This window comes from Ixodes scapularis, unplaced genomic scaffold, assembly GCF_016920785.2.
Source record: "Ixodes scapularis isolate PalLabHiFi unplaced genomic scaffold, ASM1692078v2 PGA_scaffold8__174_contigs__length_109621045, whole genome shotgun sequence".
NCBI lineage: Eukaryota > Metazoa > Arthropoda > Arachnida > Ixodida > Ixodidae > Ixodes > Ixodes scapularis.
The window spans coordinates 70072590-70097257 of NW_024609883.1; the positions used below are offsets into that span (position 1 = coordinate 70072590).

Sequence of the window (24668 nt, forward strand, 5' to 3'; positions counted from 1 at the left end):
ATATTTGGACTGAAAGACTGAATAACAGGCGGCCTTCGCTGCCTCTGACTTTGAATCAACTCAACAGCCTTTATCAAACAACGCGTTCTACGTGGCCGAAAAACGAAACCGAAAAAAGATGAGGCGGGGGGGGGGGGGGGGGGGGCAGAACTTTCCTCCTGTCTGCCTGGTGAATGTAGAAAACGTGTCGTTCCTCTCTTCTTCTCGTGTCCGCTTGGATGTGCGTGACGCCAGAGTACTGCTAGAGTGACAAACAGAAGGAAACGACAACAACAAGCCTTCAACACATATGGCATGCTCGCGATGGTACCTTTAACAGGCGTTTAGTCGTTCGGTGCTCGTTGAATAAGCACGAGTGATTGAAAGCCTGCCAAAGGTACCCTCGCGTGCATGATGCTCGTGTTTGAGCATATATCGTTCTTTATTCTACCAAGCATGTTAACTCGCGAAAGTCTCTGGTTTGAAAGTTGTCGCTATCGTTTGTTTCTGTGTATCGCTCTAGTGGGTTTCCAGCATCATTAGAAAAGGAAGGAAACGCGCTGTTGCTACATTTTTCCTTCATTGTTTTCTGAGAGTGTGTAGTTAATATCCAGAGCAAGGTACCGCAGACGTTTGCAAACAAATAGGTTCTGGATTCGGTTCCTCATGGGTGATGGGTATATATTGATTTGTCAGTAAGTGAGCGTGTACATTTTTGTTCTGTTGCTTTTTTGCTTATGTTGCTATTGCAACCCATCCGTTTGCGTTGATACACCCTGCTATGAGAAATGGATGAACGGACGGACGAACATTAATGAGTTCAGTGGGACATTGATGGCCGAATGTGTTAACGCAGCGGAGCTCCGAGCACGTAAAGCGAAAGCTCTTGCTGCAAAACCCCAGGGATTTTGGCTTAAATCATCGCTCCTGCTCGTTTCGATCTGAATTAATGTCGTACCGGCGAGCGGTCGTATATTACTACCGCGTCAAGCAAGTTAAAGACCACAGGCTAGCAGTCGTGCTGCAACGGCCAAATTCCTCATCTAGAGTGTAAATCAGTGTCGCCTATCTCAAAGAAAGACCGACCTTACGTTATTTAAACACGGACGTCATATTTTTTTAAGAACAAGATTTTTGGGTTGTTTTCTATGAAATAAAAAGTCACAAAACAGCGACAGGTGAAAAAGGTTTCACAAAGAAAGAAGTTGGAAAAACAAAAACACGACGCCCTAGCGGGTCATGAACCTGAGTTGGTAGGTGCGGGGCAGTCGAATATCACAGCCACTGCAGCACAGCTACTCTGGAAGCATTGAACTGCCGGCAAAACGAACCAGCGAAACTGGTGTGGCATCATACAATGTGGCGGTTTGTATGGGGCACTTTGGCGGTCCCTGGTCTTTGTCAGCATGGTCAATCTTGTGTAATTTTTATTTTTTACATATGATTGCACACTTTCAATGCGACGACAAAGAACACACCGACGACGGATTTTGCAGCCGATGAGAGGGGGGGGGGGGGGGGGCAGACCACAGGCGCCCACCTTCTATGGAACTGTACGGAACTTGTTCCCGGGCGCGGGAAGAAGCGACCAGGAAACTCCCACCCAAGGTGCGCCCAGGATCTCTTCGGGACTTGACAGTAGAAACACTTGAGGGGCTCATCGCTGCACCGCGAAAGCTACTCGACGTCATATCGGCCATGAATACACAGGACCCTACCTAAGCGTTGACGTTCTCAATAGGCCATTAGCTAAAAACTCCCAAAGCAGCGCGCCAAGCCTTGTATCCACCCTTGCAACTGCAACATCTGCCACGTTACACTGAAGAGAGCGAGAGGGTGCCGGTGCTGCTCCCCTGCCCCGGCCCGATCGCCGTCGCCTCTGTCGTCTGCTAGAACCGGTGCACCTAGCGGTGTTCCCGGCACTCCTTCCGGCGCCATGGACGGTGCTGCATGTTTCGCAAAAGGTCCACCTTCTCAATCCGTACTTTCTCCACCAATCCGCACCATTTCTCCGATGTCAGTGGAGAAGTAATTACAGTCTCTGTATTGTTTCATTTATTTGACCAAGTTTCTCGTCGTGTTTACAAAATAATATTGAGTGACATACGGGCTGTACAGATCGACGGGGGGAAGAAAGCAATATATATTCTTCAAAACCAAATCAAGCAACATTATCGGTCGCCATTTCTGGCTAGGTGGCGCAGGTGGCGCCGGTAGCGCCATTAATTAATCCATTTTTAGGCACGAAGCGACCCAAAGATTCAATTCTTCGCCAAACAATGACGAAGCACTCGTTCCCGAACCCAGCTAAGCAGAGTTGAAGTCCAATATCCAGCTCAAGTACATTCCCAAACAATGGCGGCCTCGGGTGATTTTAGCAGCAACTATTACATGGTGCGCACTTGTGAAAATTACCTATTGTCTATAGCGATGCAGGGCGTCCGGTTGTGATGCAAGTGTTACCGATACCGCCTAAATGGTTAATTTCGTCAAGTACCATGGTGTAATAATGACAGGATAATTGGTGAAAGCAAGGACACACGCTCGCGTCGACAGAACGCAGCTTTATATTTTTTTTCTACAATCAATAAAGAAAGCAAAAGAGCACAAGAGCCGTCGAATCGCGGCGTATCCCAAACTCCCTAAATAAACAAAGATAAAAGAAAAGAAAAAAAGCATATACAAGGTGCGCGCATTTTCAACAACATTTGTCAGTAACAAACTGGAATGACCAATACCATCTAAAAGACGAGGCTAGAGCTTGACGCCATTTTCGGTGGATCCCCGCCCGACCCGCCCCAAGCGGCAAGCATGCTGAAGCCCGGCGGGAGTCGCTGCAAAGCGGCAGATGCGGCCGTCTTGTCAGCGCGTAGTATACTGTAAACAGCTTATTTTTCGCGGGATCAATATTTCGCGATTTAGGCCAAAGCTGAAGTTTTGAAAGAATTCGGCAGTTCTAATTTTCGCGACGCGGTGTGATCTAAATATAGATTCCAATGTGTGTACATTTTACCGGGATTGTTCTTGGGACCTATTTTTCGCCAATTGTAGGCGTTTCCCGGAATTCGCTAAAATTAGGTCCTCGCGAAAATTAAGTCGTTTAGAGTAGTTCTTTTCAACCCCGTCCGGACGCAACCGACGCTACGAGCTGATAGGACAAATCAAACAGCGTGAAAGGTGAGAGTCACGGGGGCTTCCCTGCACGTGCTTGGTTCAGCAATTACACAACATACACACAAACACGACGAGCATGATCCTGGATCGCCCATAACGTTGTTGTCTTGGTCCCATCGTCGCGCCCGTTTTTAGATGTTCCAAGAGGTGCTGGCGGCGGTGCTGACGCAGGGTATAGGCGGTGCTGTGTTGATCCACCAGAGATGACTTTTGGGGAGGAGAGGCGCAGCCTTTGTCTTTTAGGTGGTGTCGGATTGACAGAGCGGAAGCTATGGAGCGATAAAACTGTCTTGCGATGCGAAGCAAGCCGGTTGTGGTGGAAGTGGTCGCTGCTGATGCCGCCGAGGCCAGGTCTTGTCACCCTCACTCCGTCAAGTGCCAGAGGTGAGTAGTGACGAATGTGGCGTAAGGACGCGAAGTGGGATCATCCGAACCGATGAAACGTAGATTTATGCCTTTTCCTGCTGTTAACAAAACGTAAAAAAAAAAAAGACAAAGGACACATTAAACACTTTGCTGCTGTTCTTGCTATTTTGATGAAAGTGGGCGCAAGCTGGTCTGCTTCTTTTACGGGAGTTGTGGTGACGTCACAACGCCGAGCTCCGATCGTCTCTAATTGAAGAATAGTGGGTAGACTTCAAGGCAGCTTGCTTTGAGGTCTATCCGCCATCCTTCAATCAGAACTCATCGTATTTCTGACGTCACCACAACCACTGCAAAAAAAGCAGACCAATTTGCGCTCCTCATACCATCTAGAAGACAAGGCCTGCGACCTGTCCTCTAGATGCCTTCGAGGGATGCTGTTACGGAATACCACGACGTCACGTGATGTCGAGTTTTCCGCAAAAATTAGCCAAGAAACTTTGCGTCACTTGAGGTCACGTGACGTCAATGTATTTCCGCGGGGAAATCTTGCACGATGGTCCAAGGTACGGAATGTCGAATTTCCCGCCTAATTTAACCGAAACATTTCGCATCGCGTTAGGTCAAGGGACCTGAAGTCACGGCATCAAGACGTGGTGTCACGCGTTATAATGACGTCACACGACATCGAGTGACGTGACGTCGATTTCCGCGCCACATTTAGTGGTGAGATCCATGGACGTACGGACGATACACTGAAATTGGGAGGAAAGGGGGGGGGGGCGAGTTCTTCAAACCGGATTCTATGCTCTAAAAAAAAAAGCATTTGGAAGACCGTATACTTCACTGAATAGAGACTGTAATTTATGTTGTAATTTTTATGACTAAAAAAAATATCAATACCTTTCACTGATCATACGCCAAACAAAATACACGGTGCAGACATGATGGTAGAATTACCATTGAACACGCCTTAAGGATGTTCGAAGCATGTTTCCTTCATACATATCCGCAGACGATTTTTCTATGACCAATGTGACCATCATACAATAAAGGCACACGCTCCAGACAGTTCCTTCACTCTTCTGTATGATGCATTAGCTTTTTAGCCACGGCTTTAGAGACGGCGAATGGCTAAAAATGCGCTGCATGTTCTGCCTCCAGCACGCATTCGTTTTTCTGCGCAGGTCTTTGGCTGCCCTGTTGGACAAGGGCCGTCAGAGGCAGAAAGCTGGTTCTGGAGGCGGAACATTTACTCGATTATAAGTCCGTCACTAAGTGTAGTTGGGAGGAAATCGCAAAAAAAAATTTACTCACCGAATAGCTCCCGAAGAACTGCCTCCGGCATACTTGTGGGAAAACCTGACATAAAATGTTGACCTTGGTTAAGTGACGGTTCAGCGCAAGGGAGTGCTTACGAAGCGTGTATTTATCTTGGCCAATCGGTGAAACAACACTAAGGCAACTCTTGGAAGCACTTTAACTTTCCGTCGGTTACGACGAGCTATGATGATATCAATATAACCGGTATAACGGCTCTTAATATAAGACGCAAAAAAAAGTTGACTTGCTGCGCGCTGCCATGGATATACCGGGTGTGTTTTTTTCTTTATACTTACAGATTTGTTTAACAAAAGCCGTGAAAGCTACACTTATGCGGTTTGTACAGGTGGGTTATACGGCCGGGCGGACGTTATGGGGGTGGCGAATCTTTGCGATAAGTCTTCTAATTAATTAAAATTCGTTAATTAACTTTTCAATTAGTGAAAATAGACATATGGTTCCAATTAAAAACTTGTAAATCATCATCGAAAACCACTAAATCAACTATTTTTAGAAGGATATAACGCTGGGGCATCATTTTACGGCGTTCTGCAAAAACGTGCCATTTGGACGCGTTTCTAGATTTCGGTTTCTTATCGGAGCGCATCTTTGCGCCCGCGATCCTGCTCCCTGGTGCTCGCGGCTTGAAGCCACCTCCTCGCCTCCTTCGTAGGATGGAGGGAAGTAGGGCGCTCGTGTGTTGCGCGTCTCAGCCACTGGGGAGCAGGACCGCGGGACGCGGTGGTGCGCTCCGATAAGAAACCGAAATCTAGAAACGCGTCCAAATGGAGCGTTTTTACTCAACTGAGAAAACCGTGACATGAACTAAACCAAGATTTCTCTGGCTTTTTCTTCGCTGCAACTCTTTCTCAAAAATTCATTCTGCACCAAGAAACCACTTTTTTGTTGCTTATTTTATTACTGATGACAATTTAATTTCATCTAAATTTCGATCACCCCGCACGAAAATTGAGTATTACATACAAATCTACAAAAGCCCCCAAAATGACCGTCCTTTGCGAATCCACCGTGGAGTCACAGCTAGGAATCCCGGAGAAAAGCTCACCGGAGAAAAGCTCACCGGAGAAAAGCTCGCCGGAGATAAGCTCACCGGAGAAAAGCTCACCGCAAAACCGGCGGATGCGGAGAAAAGCTCACCGGCCATTGAGCGTATGCCCAGAAAAGCTCACCGATATTTTTTCTTCTTTTTATATGGAGGCCATTGGATCGTGCGTAACATATATCAATTTATTATCATTAAAATTCGTCAGCTTTGTAAAAAATAAAATGTCCTCTTTTGTAATATTTGTTAAGCTTAATGGGTATATATTGCTTCCAAATTAATAATTGCGGGCCAGTGTTTTTTGTAGCTTACTCTCTAGGCAACGAAAACCTAACTAAAATCTTTATGAACTTGAAGAACAGGAAAAAGTAAAAAAAAAACGTAATGATGATTGCCTAAAACCTAAAAATCAAAGGTGTAAATGCCGAAAATTCAAAAGTGCACGCGCAACACCGCGGTGCCTGAAATTCTCTTTGAAGCTTTTGTTAACATTTGAAAACAGGATAAAACAGTCAATAGGATATCGAGGCTTCTTTCTTCCACGGACACGCACGCTTTCTAACCGTTCGTGCTGGTGTTTCCGCACGTTCCCTTTGTGTGATAGTGTCCTTCTACGGTGCGCCAGCCATGACCTTCAGAGGTGCACACTGTCTCCTTTGTTATTCGTGAGCTATATAAGAACTAGTCATTTGTAAGGTAGGTAGCGAATTGGGCGAGTTGGTAAACGTTATACATGATGAACACCGCTCAAACGACGACGACGGAGTGAAGACAACAAACACGACACGCCGAAGCTGTTCTCGTAACTAAAGTTTTGTTAGGGAAATAAATTAACAGAAAGAAACCAGCGTAGCCGACACTGATTACATTAACAAACATCTACTTATCTATTAGGCACTACACAATATTTGGGCCTCAAGCTATTCACCACACCGCTATTCATATTAGCTCGCAAAAAACAAACCTCTTTATCTGACAGAGCTACCGACGGCGCACCCTCAGCTGTCAATAAATTGTTGCCTTTTTTACCGGTGTACGATGTTCTGATTTTATACTTGCGGCTTCATTAATTTACAAAATGGGTGATTACTAATTTCTGAGGAATTAGTAAATATGCCCAATGAACCTCAAGAATATTACAAAAGCGAGGATATATTTTTAATGAAGTGACGAATGCGAATTGTGTTAAATTGCAATGTTTTACGCAGAATCAAGCTAAGCTAAACAAATATCGGTGAGCTTTTCTCCGCATCTGCCGGTTTTGCGGTGAGCTTTTCTCCGGTGGGCTTATCTCCGGTGAGCTTTTCTCCGGTGAGCTTTTCTCCGGTGAGCTTTTCTCCGCCGCCCCACAGCTAGAGGCACTAAATAAGCTACGCTGCAGAGTAACAACACTTGCGACCATCTTGGTGCTTTAAATATGGTCGCCAGTTATCTGAAGCTTAGGGGATGCTATCGAATGTGATACTCCCGAACGAATACACGCAGCCGCGCAGTTCCCCGAGTGGCCGCTACGGGAGAAATGGCGGCGTTGCGATCGCCATTAGCTTGGTTCTGGAGTACGAATCGGCGCCACTTTTTTGGAGCAATTTTAATGGCAGTTTCCGAACTGAGTTGTTCAAGTAACGTTGGCCGATACTCTAAGCGTAGCTCATTTAGTTGCTCTAGTCGCAGTGACGCCTGCGATATCTTATGGAACCCTAACGTATAATTACGTGTATTGCGCTTATGAATCTTGCACCTTTCGAGCAATAATTACCAGTGTCTGATCGGAGAGCGACACACTGATTTATAACTATGAAGCTATACAAATAAAAGATGTCATGCTACTGGCTAGTAGTCACGTCACATCATGGCGTTTCGAGATGGGTTCTCTAGAAGAAGTTTTATAGAATTTCTATAGAAGCACTATACACTTTTTTAAACTCTCTACACATCTTTTATAAGGTTGACATTGAATTTTCATAGACACCTCATAGATATTATGTAGAGTTTCTAACCTCTGAGATGTTTTAGCAAAGTTTTCGTGACAATTTGACGTCGCGTGGAAGTGTGACGTCAGGTAACAGCCTGGTGTGTCACGTGACTTCATGACGTCACGGTGACGCGACTTTGTGACGTAAATTAGTGACCCTGCGCATTCTACAGTGTTTTATGAACTCAACGTTTTTGTTGCAAAAAAAATTTCGAACATTATGAGCCTCACCTTTGTAAGTACTATCATAGACCATGGTCCACAAGGCGTAGGAGAAGTTTGGTGATAGCAATGACATCATCAAGGTGACGTATCTGTGATATAAGGTAAGATAATATTAAAATTATGTATTGAATCAATTCAGAGATAGTATATTAACGCATAACATACTTTTTAACGCTATCCCGTATCCAAAAGTTTCGTCCTTCAGTTCGTCCGTCCGTGTGTCCGTGCATTACCTGCTAAATTTAGCGGGGAAGTTGATTTCATATGACCTATACTCGAATTCAGTTTCCCCGCTAAATTTAGCGAGAAATTCGATGTCACGTGAGCTGACGCGTCACGAAACCTACAGACGAATTCAGATGCCACCCGCGAAATTTAGAGGAAAAATTGTTGTCATGTGACCTATACTAGAGCAGTGCACAGGTGTACTGTTTGAGGCCTGGCCCAGCCCGGGCCCACTGTCCCTTAGTCTTTCCTGACCCAAACCCGGCCTAATGGGATGCCTATCTTATCCGGCCCGATCCGGGTCCGGTCCGTGTATACAGCCATAGCCTCCTATATTTACCACATCCGGTGGGAGTTGATACCACGAGGGCGCCACAGTCTTTGGTGCCCCAGTAGACTTCCGGTTGTGCATTTATTTATTCTTCGGCAACGCACAGCGGTCGGATAAGAAGAGTTTCCTTCAGAGAAGTTTTTATAGTATGCTTGTAAGAACATTCGTGCATTGTACAAAGTAGTGCAAATAACAAAAGGAGGAGAGACAAATGGAAAAGAAGAGGAAAACCGGAAGCGCGCAGGGGTCCGCCGATAGGGGGTGGTAGTGAGCTGTTTGCAAACAAACATCGGTGAATACTGACAAAGCCTGGCAGATCGCCACGATAAGCGGCCGCCGAAATGGAAAAGGTGGAGCGGCAGACAACGAATGAGAGGAGAGCCACGTGACTGGCGCCCCGCTGTGGCTAGACACCGAAACACACTTCTCCCGAGCGATGGAATGCCCGTTCGTGCTCCTCGCGTTCTTCGCTGTACCGCTCTTTTTCTCGTTGAGTTTGAAAACCATGTTTCGGCTCCTTGCCGCTGCAAAAGCTGTGAGCTGACGTCCAGGTGCGAGAAATGGCTATTTGCTGCTCTGAGCTAGCAGATCCTCGTGCTCCAAATCTGGAACCGGGCACTCTATGGCTCCGTCATCGAACTGCCAGGCTTTGTGGGTATAGAAGAGGCTGCGGTAGAGCGTGCGGGCGTGCATCGAAACTGCAAAATAACCATAAAAAAAAACTTAGCGGTGGTATTGCACAGACTAAGCACTTATCCGCAGCTAACAGCAGCTAAGGAAAACAATAAGTATGACACCCAAATATTGCTTGAAAACTCCGAGGCAGATAAACACTGCACCGATGCATCAAAAGTAGAATCTCAAGCCGCCATCGCAGCAGACAGATGAAGGTACCAATCGCGGTCCCAAAAACGCTACCACCAAGAACGGGAATAAAACAAGCGGAATTGATGGCCGTCCAGCTGGCCATCGAAACCACAGCTTTCAGCCCACACAAGAAATTCTACATGTACACAGACGCCAAAAAGGCTTTTGAGGTATATTGTAACGTTTCGAACAGAAGTAAAACGGTACAAACCGTAAAAGCAATTGCAAGCATATACAAAAGCGAAGGAAGAGAAGTAACCATAAGGTGGATCACGCGACACCAGGAAATATCCGGGAACGACACCGCGGACGCTGGCACACGGGTCTCCTTTCCTCCTCATCAATTACCCGGGCATGGCCCTGACAGCAACGGAGTACGAAAATGGGACACTGGATCTTCAATTCAACTGGAAGCAGAAGCCGTAGGTCCCTTGGCACTGAAAATTCTCAAACGCCAGGCAGCCCGTGAGCGGCTTGGGAGCTTCCTCCGAGAAGACCCGCATCTCCTCTGAGTGGATAAATACACCCGTTGGGAGAAAGTATTCCTTAGAAGACTACGCACCCATACCGAAATGGTTTCCAAAGGCGCAGCCGTTTTCAAGAAAAGCAGACAAGCAGCGAAACAGCAGGAGCCAGAAGTTCAGGATTCACAAGCAGGACCCTCGGCCCAACCCAAGAACGAGATCCTCTGTGAATGCAGCGAGGCAACCGCCTCAGAGACCCAGGTCTTCTGGGACTGTCAACACAAACAAGAGATAAGACGGAAAGCACTAGAGGCATCACCAATTCATATGCTACCAAATAGCCTTAAAGAATGGGTCCTGCCAACTGGATATCCCCAACATCGCAAGGCATCCCCGTATTCCCTCCTCACATATGTTAAGGAAACCAAACTCACACAATTCATCTGAAAGAAATAATTAGCATATCCTCGTCCGTTCAAATAAGATTAATTAAGTCAAAGTCATCGAGCGCAGTTCACTCTTTTATAATTAATTATAATATAGAAATTTTTTAACCAACCGAGTGAGTCCGGTGGCAAAGAATGAGTTGAGCGCGAACTACCAGCTCGCTCAACCATCTCGCAAAAATTGACATCACGTGACTTGAGTTAATATGTCGTGTTCAACTCACGCCAAAATCCTCATTAATAGTATCGAAAAAATTGACGTCACGCAACTTAAGGTCTCATAAAGTTGTCACGAGACGTCAATTTCACCATTAAATTTAACAAAAAAATGGACATCACGTGCAATAATTCCCGAGTAAATGTAGCGGGGAAATTGTCGGGAAGGTTCTTCGTGGTGATTTTCTTTCAATCGGCTTATAAAACACATGATGTGCTAAAAAAAGAACTGCCGGAGTAGTGACCTGCAATAGTATACTCCTTCCAAGGGTTGCAGGCTCGGGGATTAAAGCCAATGGTCCATCTCAAGGCTTTTGTGCTGCACTATGGGAGATATGGACCCGAGTGAGGGGATTTTAAAGATGCGCGTGCAAATATGGGAATTCGCGAAGCCACACTCTCATGAGCTATATATTTCACAGTGTGGTGCACATCTTGTAATATGGGGCGTGTATCTTGGTGTGTATGTTGGCTGGTCTGATGCTTTGTAAAAACTGATATTTCCTGGCTACATAGCGAAAGGTAACGCAACAAATGCCAGGGATCCTGCGTTAATCTTCGACACTACCCGTTTTGATCTTGAATAATTGTGTTATGTGTATGTTTATACAGCCTGAAGTTAGTTTGCCCAAACTGGTGACTTGCCACTTAGCTGTGGATGAGTAAATCAGCCAGTGCAGTACAACCGCTCTCCTGGGGTCTTAACTATGCGCCACGCAGCATTGACAGACGATCGCACGCCGATATGAGGCTCATTCAGATCGAAACGGTGAGGGGCGGGGATTGAAATGTTTTGATCGGGATGAGCATCGTACTGGCGTGCGGTCGTGTGTCACTGCTGCGTAATGCACGCTAAAGGCCCCAGGTGAGAAGTCCCGCTGCACTGGTTGAATTTCTCATCTACGTCTGAGACACCAGACGGCTATAAGGACCCCATTCACACAGCCGGCTCCTCGCCCCATCCCGGCGCTAGCGCTGTCGGCGCCATGCCGAAATCGGGACGGCGCGGGGACGGTGAGGGTTCGAACCAGGGGTGATGGAGCTGCCGGCGGCGGCTACATAGATGGTTGGATGCTGGTGGCTGTGCCTTCTATATTGGGTTGTAGCTTGCGCCACCTAGCCAAGAAAACGTTCTGCTCCTTCTTTTCAAATCCTGCGTCAAACGTTTGCACCCCGTCAGACTGTATAAACGGTATAACCCATTAATTTTGCGCGCAATTTCACACTCCCCTAGACAAGCAATCTTGAAACCCGCCTTTTTGACTGCTCTTTTGGCGGCGTCGATTACCAAATGTAGCGGACGATCGGCGTCGATGGGCTCCGCCACAACTCTTAGGTTTGTTAGAGCTTGCGGTAGGGTGGCGAACACGATCTTGCATGTTTGAAAAGATGTTACTTTTCTCTACTAATCGAAACAAAAACGACAAGACCCACTGCGAGCACGTTTCACATTAATCATTCGTTACGCCACATTTCTTCCCGATGATCGACCATCGTATTTTTGTTTCTTTGTTCGTTCTTCCTTAAGATCACATTTACGTAGGTTGTAAATGAACCGGTCTAGTCTCATCATTCGAAGCAGTAGCTCAGCGGTAAATTCATATTTCTGTATGCCCGTTGTTCTAGAGCCGTAACCATCCCACAACGCGCGCGTCGTTCCACTCCTTTCCGAAAAAAGCACGGTCAATCCCCCCTGCCGCGGCCGTGCCCATGGTCACCAAACTCTTGAAAATCCGGCGGACTGAGCGAAAGTTCCCTAACTTGGGACTGGTCTACCCCCGTTGGGGTGGCACTCCCGCACCCCTCGTCTCCCGTCAGCGCCAGAGACGAAAGGCGTCGTCGTTCGGCTCACTTCGGGTTCGGCGGCGCGATTCCCCCCCCCACCCGTCCCGAACTGGTCCAAAAAAAACCTCTCTCGGCGGGAACGCCGCCCGGCACTGCCTATGCAGGACGGGGGAAAAGGCGGCTGTGTAAATGAGGCCTAAGGCAGACTAGCTTCAGGCTGTTTTAACATGCACACAACACAATTAATTACTTCAGGCAGCATTGTATTGGCACGACCGCCCCTAAATGTATATTATTCATATGATATGCTATTATTTGGCGTTTTTCCGACCCCCGTTCAATACACCGCCGACTCGCCTGTCTCTGAGCTCCACGTCGATTGAGCTCAATGCTCCTCTGTCCCACACAATGTCCATTGCTCCGGCGCATGACCTGCAAAATAAAGCAAAAAATCTACTAAAAGTTACGTGAAACAATATTGAAAGAAGTTGTACCGTCGAACGATAGCGCTTTTACAATACGATACTCGGGCACTGCAACAGACTATCAAGTGTGAATATCTTGGAGGATTATGAAACCAGGTTCGCAAATCACGATCATGGTGCACGCAGCCAGACACATTCTCTCCTGGCCTCTGGCTACCTACTCAATAACAAGCCAAGAGGAGCCAATGCCGAGGAGGCACCTCCTCGCGCCGACCCGAAACATCAGGCCGGTTCACACTCCAGACCATCCGGGATTCTATGATGCGGATAGCGGAGGCCGGAGATGTTTTCGGGTTCCCTTAAGGGGTGTCCAAACAGGACACTACAAAACCCGCGACCCCGGCAAATCGTGCCGCGCTCTGCCGCGATCCGCTTAAGGCCGTCGGAGGGAAATTTCCCTCCGTCAATTCTTCCCGGGGGAAACTTCCCTCCGTCAAATCTCCCCCTCGCTTCCTCCACGGCGGCCTTGCTCTGCTTATCACGTGGGTCCGGAGAGCCACTCACACGCTCTGCTGGCTGTCGGTCAATTGCTCAAGGCCTCCGCTCACAATACGGAACCGCATCGGACGCCATCACGACGAAAGTGAACCTCGACAAAGAAAGCAGATCCCAGGCGGGCGAAACGCACCCTTCGACGCAGGAATGTCCCAAATCCACCCAAAGCCGGACCTCCTTGGCCTTCGAGCCGAGGCGACGGCGGTACGCGAGGGCGTTGGCGAGGTGAGACAGTTCGCAGGTGGCGTGTGACGTCAGTCTGACGAGGAGAGCAGTCGTGATCGTAAAAATTTTCACGACTCCTGCAAACATTTTCACGACTCCGACAGACCGTAAAAATAGAAGCGTCCGCTTCAATTTTCACGATTTGTCGGAGTCGCGGGTTTTGTAGTGTCCTGTTTGGACACCCCTTTACCCGGCGAGAGGAAATTTTGGGGCCACTTGGGAAATTTGGGAGCCGGCCCTCGATGCGGGAAGTGATCACGTATTTTCTCTCCCTCACCCTCGCAGCGAAAGGTGTGATCAGCTGTCGAACAGGTGACCTTGAACGCGTCGAGGTCCAGGCAAACATCTATTAGATAACCAAGGAGGCGCAGGAGTACAGTTCCTCTTGCTAAAGGTTTGTTTTTGCCTGGTAATTTAGGACCCTCCAAGCCGCAAGAAGCAAATGTGTAATTTAACTTGATATCCGTTTGTAAGAGTCCGGCTATTTACCCTAAATTGCCAAACAATTGCCAGAGTTAGGTTTCACTGCCTGGCTGTTGGGTTGTCATCTGACTTCTTTGGGCGTCAGTTCCTGAAGAACTGTAAGAATTAGGCTTCATTTCTGGTTGACCAGATCTCGCTTGGCAACTTTGGGCCGGAGCTGGTCAGTATTAGAATACAAATATATCGGCATAGTATCTCACAGGCACTTCGAGTATTTGTATCTGTGTATATGGAGACATGTTTCAAAAATGTGATTGTATCTTAGTAGTGAAATAAATATATGGTGTATCGCTTCTGTCCAAATATTGCATATTCAATTCTCAATGCGACTAGCGAAGGCAGCAACACGCCACCGCGGTGTCATCACATGTAACGCAGGCAGTTTGCGGTTTCCGGTGCCTACAACGCGCAATGCGGTTTGGATGCACAAAGAAAGGGAAGGAGAGAAGGAGAAGAAAGGTGACGTCAAAGCAGCGAACCCTGATTGGAAGGATTAGTGGGTAGAAACAAAGGCTAGCTGTTCTAGCCTCTCTACCCCTGTCCTCCTCCACTCAGAGTGAAGAAGCGCGTCGTCTGGGGGGCTATGTTGCACGTTTTGGACTCCCAGGAGACTAGGGAGAAGGAAGTGACGTCAACAACGCAGCAAATGCAGATTGGATGTCGATTTTGTTTTCTTCTGTCAACGTCCAATCTGCGTTTGCTGTGTCGTTGACGTCACTTCCTTCTCCCTAGTCTCCTGGGAGTCTAAAACGTGCAACATAGCCCCCCAGTTCTTCAAGCAGGGTCTGGCGTTCGAATGTCGAACGCCGCGCGCCATGCCGTAGGCGAGGAGCAGACGACGCTCTTGTTCTGTTTGAATTAGGAAGATAACGTGTTCAACGCTCTTAGAGCTATAAGCTGACAAGTCCCAAGGAAGAGCGGCATTCGAAAACGGTTCTTCCCTGTTTTCTGCACGCGGGCAGGGGTGGGCAGAGAGCGTTCCGCTCCGCCAGCGACAAGGCCTGCAGACAGACGACGGAGGACATTTTTTAAACGATGCTCTTTCGGAGCAAAATGTTTTTCCAATCTTGACGCTTACCATAAGAACTAGTTTTAAATCACTTTCCAGCGCAGGCAATGTGTATCCAACGTTCCACCAGTTCCGCCTCTTCTTAATCAGGGCGGGATGATGATGATGATAATGATGATGGTTTACGCAGGGAGCGCCACCGAGCGGACGCGAAACGAAAAGCCGCTAGGCGCTCTAGCATGCACTCTAAAAAGCTTTTTACCCCGACTTTAGACAAGTGCCGCTACCGCTGTCACTTTAAAATTGCTCGTTTGTATTGGTGGGAGACCGCGTCACTCACTGTGCCCCTCTGCCCAATTTTCTTTAATAGTATTAATTGATGTTTCGTCCCTCATTGAGCATTCTGTGCGGTAAGCAGAAGAGTACTTACTTGTTGAAGTCAAACACGCTGCAGACGAATATCCGCAACCTCTTCTCGGGAGTCTGTGCAGAAACCGATAATATAACAAGACGAAAATTATATTCGACAAAGAAACGCCCCTAATACGCCGGAAAAGTCTCCACGCAAATCGCAGATACAAAGTCACGATATTATTTTTTTAGAGCCGATGAGCGCGTTTTGCGGCATCTCGTGCCAATTGATGGCATACTACCAGGAAAGATATTACGGTCTAACGTTCTTCGCCGACATGACTATAAATTTTGATATCGCACTAACATGTTTCAAGACTTAATATGATCACCTCGAGATATCCCTCCAACTCTCGAGCCACAATTCGAGTTTTCATTGGATAATGCTGAAAACATAACCTCCATAAAAAGCGAGGCGCCATTTTCTGGTACGGTAGAGTTCGCCTGCTCGCAAAGCCTTACAAGATGAACGGCCCACAGCACTATTGGTCGGTTTCACGAAACGCCTTCTCACTTCCGGTAGGCCTCGCTCCGCAAATGTTGGTGAACATCATCCACAACTTCCCCCATTTGCTTACATGGCGCCATGTTTGATTTTGGTAAAGCAGGCAAGCGTGACGAGTGATTTCCTTGACGATAGAACTCAGTAAGTACTAGAGGAGATTTATTTGTGGACGCATAGTTTTAGTCTTACGTTGCTTTTGTGACCGCCCCGGCGGCGTCCACCGGCGTAATTTTGGCGGTCAACGGGTCGACTTCTGGATAGTAGGCTCGTCTTAAAGGGGCGATGCGATATTTTTTATCTTTGCGCAAATACCGCTTAAAACGGATCCCTGACGTTATTGACCTATGAAACACGTGTTCGTTTTTCACCCCACGCAATACAAGTTAGAAAAAAAAAAAACCGAGCACCGTTTACTTTCCCAACTCACAGCCAGAACAAGCGGCCACGTGATATGGTCCCAATTATATGCCGCCAATGTTGATCATAGTTACGCTCTGGGGTTGGCAAAGCACAGGACACGTGCTGAGTACCAGACATTGTGATGGCTCGGCTATTGTCATCGTTGCAGCGATTGGACACGGGCCACTACCCGAATGCATGTCGAGGCATCGATTGTCACGAGCCGAGATCGAATGCGTACGCAGTCATCGTGTCCACTGTGTGAGCAGCATTTGAATATCGTCACCGCAAAGCTCGATGACGCATTCCCGGAGATCGTACTGTTGCCATTGTCCCCACAGCTCCGTCGTCAAATTTCGCGAAGGAGCAAAAGGCGTTATTGAACATAGTTACAGTTGCGCACAGAAGGACAAGGGTAATTTTACATGTCCCCCACGAGCCCTCGGGCCTGTGGCCCCTCGTGCCTGTGTGGCGAACGCCCGAGCGGATTCCGCGTTCTGCACCACTTTCTTTTCCTCTTTCGTTAATACATGAGTTGTGAGTGTGCGCTTGTCTGTCGTCTACGTGTTCCTCTTCTCTGTCTTTGTCCCTGTGTGGGCAACTGTAACTATGTTCAATAACTACCAAACTCGCCCAACTGTCTAGTTTACAAGAGCAAAAGGCGGCTTTGGAAGGAGAAACTGAAAGAAAAGCTCCGCTTTCATCCTTTGAATTCCGCAGCGACGAAGACGCTTCTTGGTCAGTGGTGTTACGTTCGAGTATTCTTGGGTCCCATTAGTGCCAGGAAGCTGGTGTAAAGTAAGAAATATTCCTACGCGATATCGCTGCACAGCCCTTTTAAGTCCCCATCACGACAGGCATGTATACAAATTGAGTAACAGCTGAAGTTATTTTATGTTCCTGACTACTCTGGCTGGCGCAGTCGATCAACACTCAAAGGAAGTCTAGCGATTACAAAAACACTGCCTCCGCGGATAGGAAGGCATAGTTCGGCAACATGGCGTTCGGCGTGGTTTGGAGCTGGAAATATGTTACGTGAAACCGCCATACACAGACCTGTCGATAACGCCTGTGCTGCTGATGGGCTCAATTTCGCCGCGACCTTAACGATATCGGAGCTGTAAACGATAGGGAGGGCATTCGAATTGCTGCCTGTAACAAAACAGTCAAGGAAGGCAGTGATAGTAACCGACTCTAGAGCACTTTGGATCGCCTTGGACAACCGGAAAAACAAGCCCCGATAATGGCAAAAATGGTGGCTGCTGTAAGGCTAAGATGGGTTGCCAATAGGTTTTCAGTGGATGCCTGCATAGAGTTTTATGGAAAGGGGTGATTCTCTTGGGGTGGTTATCATGTGAGCCCGTTCTCGTTTCGACCTTCTCCACTTGGCCCTTCTCGAAACAACTATTCTCAGAAAGATCTTCTCTCTTGGACCCGTCGCATTTGGTCCTTTCCCGTTTCGTTTTTCGCGTTCCAACCCTCCTCATTTGGGCCCGCTCTAGTTTTGCCCTTTTCACCTGGCCCTTTTCAATACAGCGGTTCTCAAAAATATCTCGCTTTGACCCGTCGCACTTGACTCTTTCTACACCAAAACCGTTTTTTTTTGGGTAATATTAATACATTGATATAATTTGTGTGTGTGTGTGTGTGTGTGCCAGCCACGCTGCAGGCATACTTTCTCTGCTAAGTATCTTAGCAGTGCGCCGAGGTCGTCGTAAAAAGCTACTAGCTGACAATAAAACAGACCAACTATTTATCGCAGTCAGATCATATTTTGAAATTTCACGTTGTTTGAGGTCTCTCGACTTGGGACAATGCCACCACTTCTATAATGCAGTGGTTCTCAAAAGGGGGTCTGCGAAGGCATCCTAGCGGTCCGCGAAGCCCTGTCATCAGTCAGGCACGGCAATTTTAGTTGTCTTTCTTCACGTTGAGAAGAAACGTTCCAATTTTTGGGAGAGTATTCTCGTGTGTATGTCAATGAGATAAGTCTACTTTACACTAGCACTTAGTTATATCCATTTTTAAATCTTTGTCATGATAACCTATACCTTTCTATTACCCTCACCCCGAACGGGGTCCTCCATCATCTCCGCCTTTCTACAAGGCGTCCGCGAAACATCAATGATTGAGAACCACTGCTATTATGTGTGCTATTTCTGTTCAAACAAAATTTCCAAATTAAATGTTCATCGCTTTTTTTTTCTCGTTTGCTTAGAGGAAGGGAAGCAGGCGTCAATATACGATTCTCTGTGCGTACCTCTACACATAACATATAGCTGATGGTATGCTGGGGGTCCAAGCAAGGTAAGGCTCGTCAACAAAGCCGCGAAGCCATAACGACGTTAGAAGCATGCCGAACTAGTGCCATTCGGTCGTAGCGCGAACGGGCGGAAGGAGAATGGGTCAAGTTGCGAAAAACACGATTCGGGTCTTATGAGAAGGTTCAAACGAGAAGGACCAAATGAGAAGGGGTCGAAATGTGCAAGGTTCAAATGCGAATGGGACGTTTTGAGATACACCCATTCTCTTGAGAACATGGCACACAGACTGAAGCCGCGCTTCAATAAACCCGCCACGTATGAATAAAGCACGCCGCTTCGTTCGCACATATTTCGTACTGCGCCCGTCTCGCCCAGAAGTTGCATATGGTCGTTCACCACCTGAAATTCTCGAAAGGCTTTCAAATTGAGGCGGCCTTAGAACACCGCATAAAGTAAAGTTTCGGTTTTTTACTATTTATTGTATGTTCTAAATGACTTATAACTTTTTTTTTTTTAATTTATAAATGAAATGATTTAAACATGTGCAAATATGCATGTAAGCCACGTGAACATAAAATTTATTTCAGCTATAACTCTTTTTTAGACTATTTTCAATTTGACGTTGACTAGCGCCACCTGGGTTTGAGAGTTCGAGAGCGACTTTTGTGCCGCGCATCGTTAATAACTTCTTCGTTATTACGGTGTGCATCGACGAAGGAGGAGGCGTCTTACCTTTTTGCCTGGAGGAAGGTTTATCTCTTTCCGTATGTAAAAACAGGTACTGCTTAGAGGTGTACTCCGTGAACTCTAAAACTGAGTCTGCATCCATTGCTACAAGCGCGAGAGTTCGAGGTCGCCGCTTTGATGCGTTTCTTTCGCAGAACGAGCACTCGCGCTAGAAATGCACGTCTCAAAGCCAGGAGTGCGTCAAAATTAATTGGTTCAATCGCCATCGCCTTCTCTACTTGCCAAGCAAGATTGTACTCTCTTGCCATCAGACACAGTGTGATTCGACAAGACGTTTGTGGGTTGTTTGGCAATTCAAGACCGTCTATGCAACACGCCAAGAGGATGTGCAGGATTTTGCGGTCTGAGATGTGGCGACAGGTCCGGTTTTATCGTTCCTGTCTCAGCGCCCTTGCCGACATCGGCATCCCCAATGATGGACATATCGCCAGATACAGGTTCTTCCTGACTACAGCCAGCCAAAAGACTGAATTTCTTTGGGGCTCTTACATCCCTCATCTAAAATACCTACGTTCATCTGGGTGGTTATCATTTGAGCCCGTTCTCGTCTCGACCTTCTCAATTGGCCCTTCTCAAAACAACCATTCTCAAAAAGATCTTCTCTCTTGGACCTGTCGCATTCGGTCCTTTCCCGTTTCGTCTTTCGCAATCCGACCCTCTTCGTTTGGGCCCGTTCTCGTTTCGCCCTTCTCACCTGACCCTTCTCAAAACAGCCATTCTCAAAAATTTCTCGCTTTGACCCCGTCGCACTTGACTCTATCTATACCAGAATCGTTTTTCAGGGTAATATAATACATTGATATGATTTGTGTGTGTGTGTGTGCCACGCTACAGGCATACTCTCTCTGCTAAGGATTTTAGCAGTGCGTCGAGGTCATCGTGAAAAGCTACTAGCTGACAATAAAAAAGACCAACTATTTATCGCAGCAAGATCATATTCCGAATTGTTACGTTGTTGAAGGTCTCTCGACTTGGGAAAACACCACCACTTCTATAAAGCAGTGGTTCTCAAAAGGGGGTCTGCGAAGGCATCCCAGCTGTCTGCTAAGACCTGTCTCATCAGTCAGGCACGGCGATATTAGTTGTCTTTCTTCACGTTGAGAAGAAACATTCCAATTTTCGGGAGAGTACTCTCGTGTGTACGACAATAAGATAAGTCTATTCCCCTTTCTATTCCCCTCACCCCGAACGGGGTCCTCTATCATCTCCGCCTTTCTACAAGGGGTCCGCGAAACATCAATGGTTGAGAACCACTGCTCTTATATATGCTATTTCTGTTCGAGCAAAGTTTCCAAATTAAATGTTCATCGCTTTTTTTTCTCTCGTTTGCTTAGAGGAAGGGAAGCAGGCGTCATTGTACGATTCTCAGTGCGTACCTCTACGCATAATATATGTCTGATGGTATGTTGGGGGCCCAAGCAAGGTAAGGCTCATCAACAAAGCCGCGAAGGCATAACGACGTTAGAAGCATGTCGAACTAGTGCCACTCGGTCGTAGCGCGAACGGGCGAAATGAGAATGGGTCCCGTTGCGAAAAACACAATTCAGATCTTATGAGAAGGTTCTAATGAGAAGGACCAAATGAGAATGGGTCAAAATGGGCAAGGTTCAAATGCGAATGGGACGTTTTGAGATACACCCCGTTCATCTAGGACGCAGCGGAAAGGCGAGTCTGTTACGCTCTTAGGCTGAGAGCCCCTTCCGAATGATATACGCGGTGTTCTTAAAAAAGGACCGAAATTCTGTACTGAGCCCCAACAGCAAGGAATACATATGGTGTCAAACGTCCATGACATCGCTACGAAAGCTCAGGGAGAAGACCGACAGAGTTGCGTATCTGACTGTATGGAAATACTACTAAAAGCTGGCCCTCAAAGCGACAGGAAGATACATTTCACTGGTATAGTCAATCAATTTCGAGAAAGCAATTTAAATCTTCTAATATCGGACAAGGAAGGAGGTTTTGCTGTGACGACCAGAGAGGTTTACCTTGATAAAGCCCAGTTCTCCATAGAAAAGAGTTTTATTTGCTTGGAGAGGTTCAATTAGAAAAAAAGTGAAGGCAAAATCACTCGAGCTGTGCTACAGCCTAGATCTAAGCCAATTGAGGAAACAGATAAACACTGCTAAAAGTGATCAATTGGAAATGTTTTTCACCGCCAAAACTCACAAAGAGGGTTGCCCTTTTCGTGTAATAGTAACTGAACGAGGATCTTGGCAGGGAGCTATGTCCAAATTTCTTTTACGTCACCTGAACAACCTCAATTTCTATAACCCTTTTCTTATTCCAAACTCAGAATCACTGATAGACTACCTTAAATCAAGTGCTTCGACAGTAAAGTTTGGACTCTCCCTTGATGTGGAAGACTTGTTCTACTCGATCCCTCACGCAAGAATGTTTGAAGCAGTCAGCGATTGCATAGAGGCTAATGGAACTGTGTCATTTCAAAATCAACGTGGTATACCATCCGAATGTTTCATAGAACTCCTTAGGTTCTACCTCACATCTACCTTTCTGACTTTTAGCGGCAATACTTACATCCAAAAGAAAGGGATTTGCATTGGCTCCTGTGTGGCACCTGTCTTATGCGACATTTTTCTTTCCACATGTGACAGGGGAATAGACCAGAGCCTTCCCACAAACCTCGTAACACGTATCTTTAGATACGTCGATGACTATCTCGTTTTACTTTTCATCGAACCTGACCAATATGATTGTGCTACCTTTAACATCGTAAGCACCACTTTCATGATACAAGCTCAAGGGCTCAAATTCACACATTAGTTACCTACTAATAGCGAGCGTCAATTTTTAGATCTACAACTGTCCTTTGAAGAATCACACACTTGTTGGACTTATGCACCACGGTCCAAGAAAAGACTCCTACCTTTTGATTCTGCCCACTCTAAGAACATCAAAAGAGGAATTGTGCAGAGTTGCTTTAAAGCGGCCCTGCACAAGTCCTGTGTACACACGGCTAAGTGTAGTTTCGAAGCACAAGTGCAAAGGCTGCAGGATTCTGGATACACCAATTCATTACTGTATGATGTAGCAGGATGTCTGATAACTCCCAAGGGAAGAGGAAAACGAAATTGCGAGAAGAGAACGCGGCCGGCAGTGATACCCTACTTCCACAACATATCCCACCTTCAAGCGGATAGCCTCAAAGTATGAAGAAACAGTAGTACTATCAGCTCCAAAGAAACTAAAAAAAATTGTGTCCTAAGATTAATTCGCAAAATGAAAATAACAACCACTGCACCGTCAAGCATACGCACAAGTACGTCAACTGCAACATCGACGTTGTGTACGAAATTCCATTCACATGTGGGAAAGTCTACGTCGGACAATCTGGGCGCTGTGTGAACGTGAGACTTCGAGAGCATCACCTTTCTCTGAAATCATCACCATCGGGACATCTCGCCATACATGTCCGGGACTGCCACTGCACACCCATATTTCAACAGACTAAGATCCTCAAGCACTACCATAAAAAAAGATCCAGAGAACTCTATGAAGCGAAAACCATATTGTCTCTCGGGGGAGCTTGCATAAGCGCACCATCAATAGCGCTGCCCGAGAAAGAGATGAGATACCTCGACCTTTTTTTTTAGCGCGGGTCGCTTTAATGTTTTCTAACCTTATATTTGACCTGCTGATTTTGTTTATACTTCTGAATTTTTATAACAGTCTTTTTTTGCTAGTATCAAGGGGTGAGGTCAGATTTAGTTTATATTTTTAATAACAATAATTTTTCTTCTTTTTTACCTTCACATGCCTAATTCTTCTTTTATGTCTTCCTCGGGGAATGCATTAAACTTCCAGTTGGAGTAGCGCTCTGTCCTGTCCCCTCTTCTTTTCCTTGGTGTTTGCGCTTTTGAATTTTTATACCAGGAGTGCGAACTAGTTCGCGCTTGTGGCTTTGGCTGCAGTTTTAGCTTAAGGGTGAACAGGTTACTATAGACTGATGCAGGTTAAGAAGGTAGGGCGAGCGATAAAAAGGTTGGAGAGAAGGAACCAGACACAACGCTTAGGGGAGGGTGTTTCCTCCTCCCCTTGCCAGCGCCGCGTCCATATTGTCCTCTCCCCCTTCTTTCCCTCGCCCTACCTTCTTGAGTTGTCACTCGCTATAGGTGTTGCGAGAGTTAGTGCCAGTTAATAGCTAAAGGTAGTGAAAGATACTAAGTTCTATTGATGAAGTTAGTAACCGTTGCCAGCTTCTTGAGCTAGTAATACCCCAGTCAGAGGGATCGGCTATACTCCTTTAGAAAGACGGACGATCTCCCCCCAAAAGAAGGACTTTCGTGCCACAGGGCATTGTAAACGCTCCTTCAACTAAAGCGTCCTTTTCCAGAAAAAAGCTAGCTAGCGTCCTTTGGTACAAAGGAAACACTCTTGACAGCAGGCGCTAACGAAAATGGAGGCAAGCTGGCGCATCATTTTGTCCCCTTGAAGCTAAAACTCGGCAAGGCTGATCTTGATATGGGTTTTTCAGGCGTTGGCTGATGACAAAATATATGCACTGGATAAATGGTGCATGGCGCCGTCTGCTTCAATAAGACATTCCTCCACCGATATAACCGTACTAAAAATACAGGAAGGTTCATTGGTGGATTGTTAGGAAATGCATTAGCATGGCCCTCGGAAACGCCACACAGGTCCCCTTTTGGTAAACGCTAACGCTGACCGCTTTCTTTTAGCTTTGTCTTTTGCTTCCTTTTACTTTTTGCTGCACCTTTTTGGCCTCGTTACGGGTCCAGTGTTAGCGTCTACCAAAGATGTACGTGTGTGGCGTTTCCCAAAGATTCCCTCAAAATGCAAAAATGAATATACCTCTTATTTTTCACCCCTTTTCTTTACTCTACCTGTCAGTACGTCGAATCCCTTTGGTGCGGTTATCCATATTACTCGTGGAAAGAACCACATGCATACTACTCGTGGAAGGAACCACATCCATATTACTCGTGGAGGGTACCGCATCCATCGTTTTAACTACGCACACACACATCACAGTCCACGCACCGCAAATACGGAAACCAAGTGCGAAGAACAACCGGCGATGGCAGAGCGGCAACTGAGCACGCCTGCGTTCCACCGCGCTGCTAGCAAGATGTAGGGCTGAATGAGATGGCAGCATCAGAAGAGGTCAACGCTTTTCACAAAGATAACACAAAGATTGTGTTCGCCTTACCCTGAAACTTGACTCGAAGCC

General features: G+C 46.7%; 1 protein-coding gene across 1 annotated transcript in view; it reads right to left on the minus strand.

Moving 5' to 3' along the window:
• Window positions 1-2011: 2011 nt before the first annotated feature.
• LOC8025719 (thiopurine S-methyltransferase) overlaps window positions 2012-24668 on the minus strand; it is a 38302-nt gene continuing 15645 nt past the window's right edge. Inside the window, exons 6-10 of the mRNA XM_040212351.2 lie at window positions 15561-15613; window positions 12791-12865; window positions 8106-8188; window positions 4834-4878; window positions 2012-3617 (exon numbers count right to left, since the gene is read on the minus strand). Of these exons, the coding sequence (XP_040068285.1) occupies window positions 3517-3617; window positions 4834-4878; window positions 8106-8188; window positions 12791-12865; window positions 15561-15613 (357 nt within the window). The 3' untranslated portion in view covers window positions 2012-3516. The remainder of the gene's footprint in view (window positions 3618-4833; window positions 4879-8105; window positions 8189-12790; window positions 12866-15560; window positions 15614-24668) is intronic.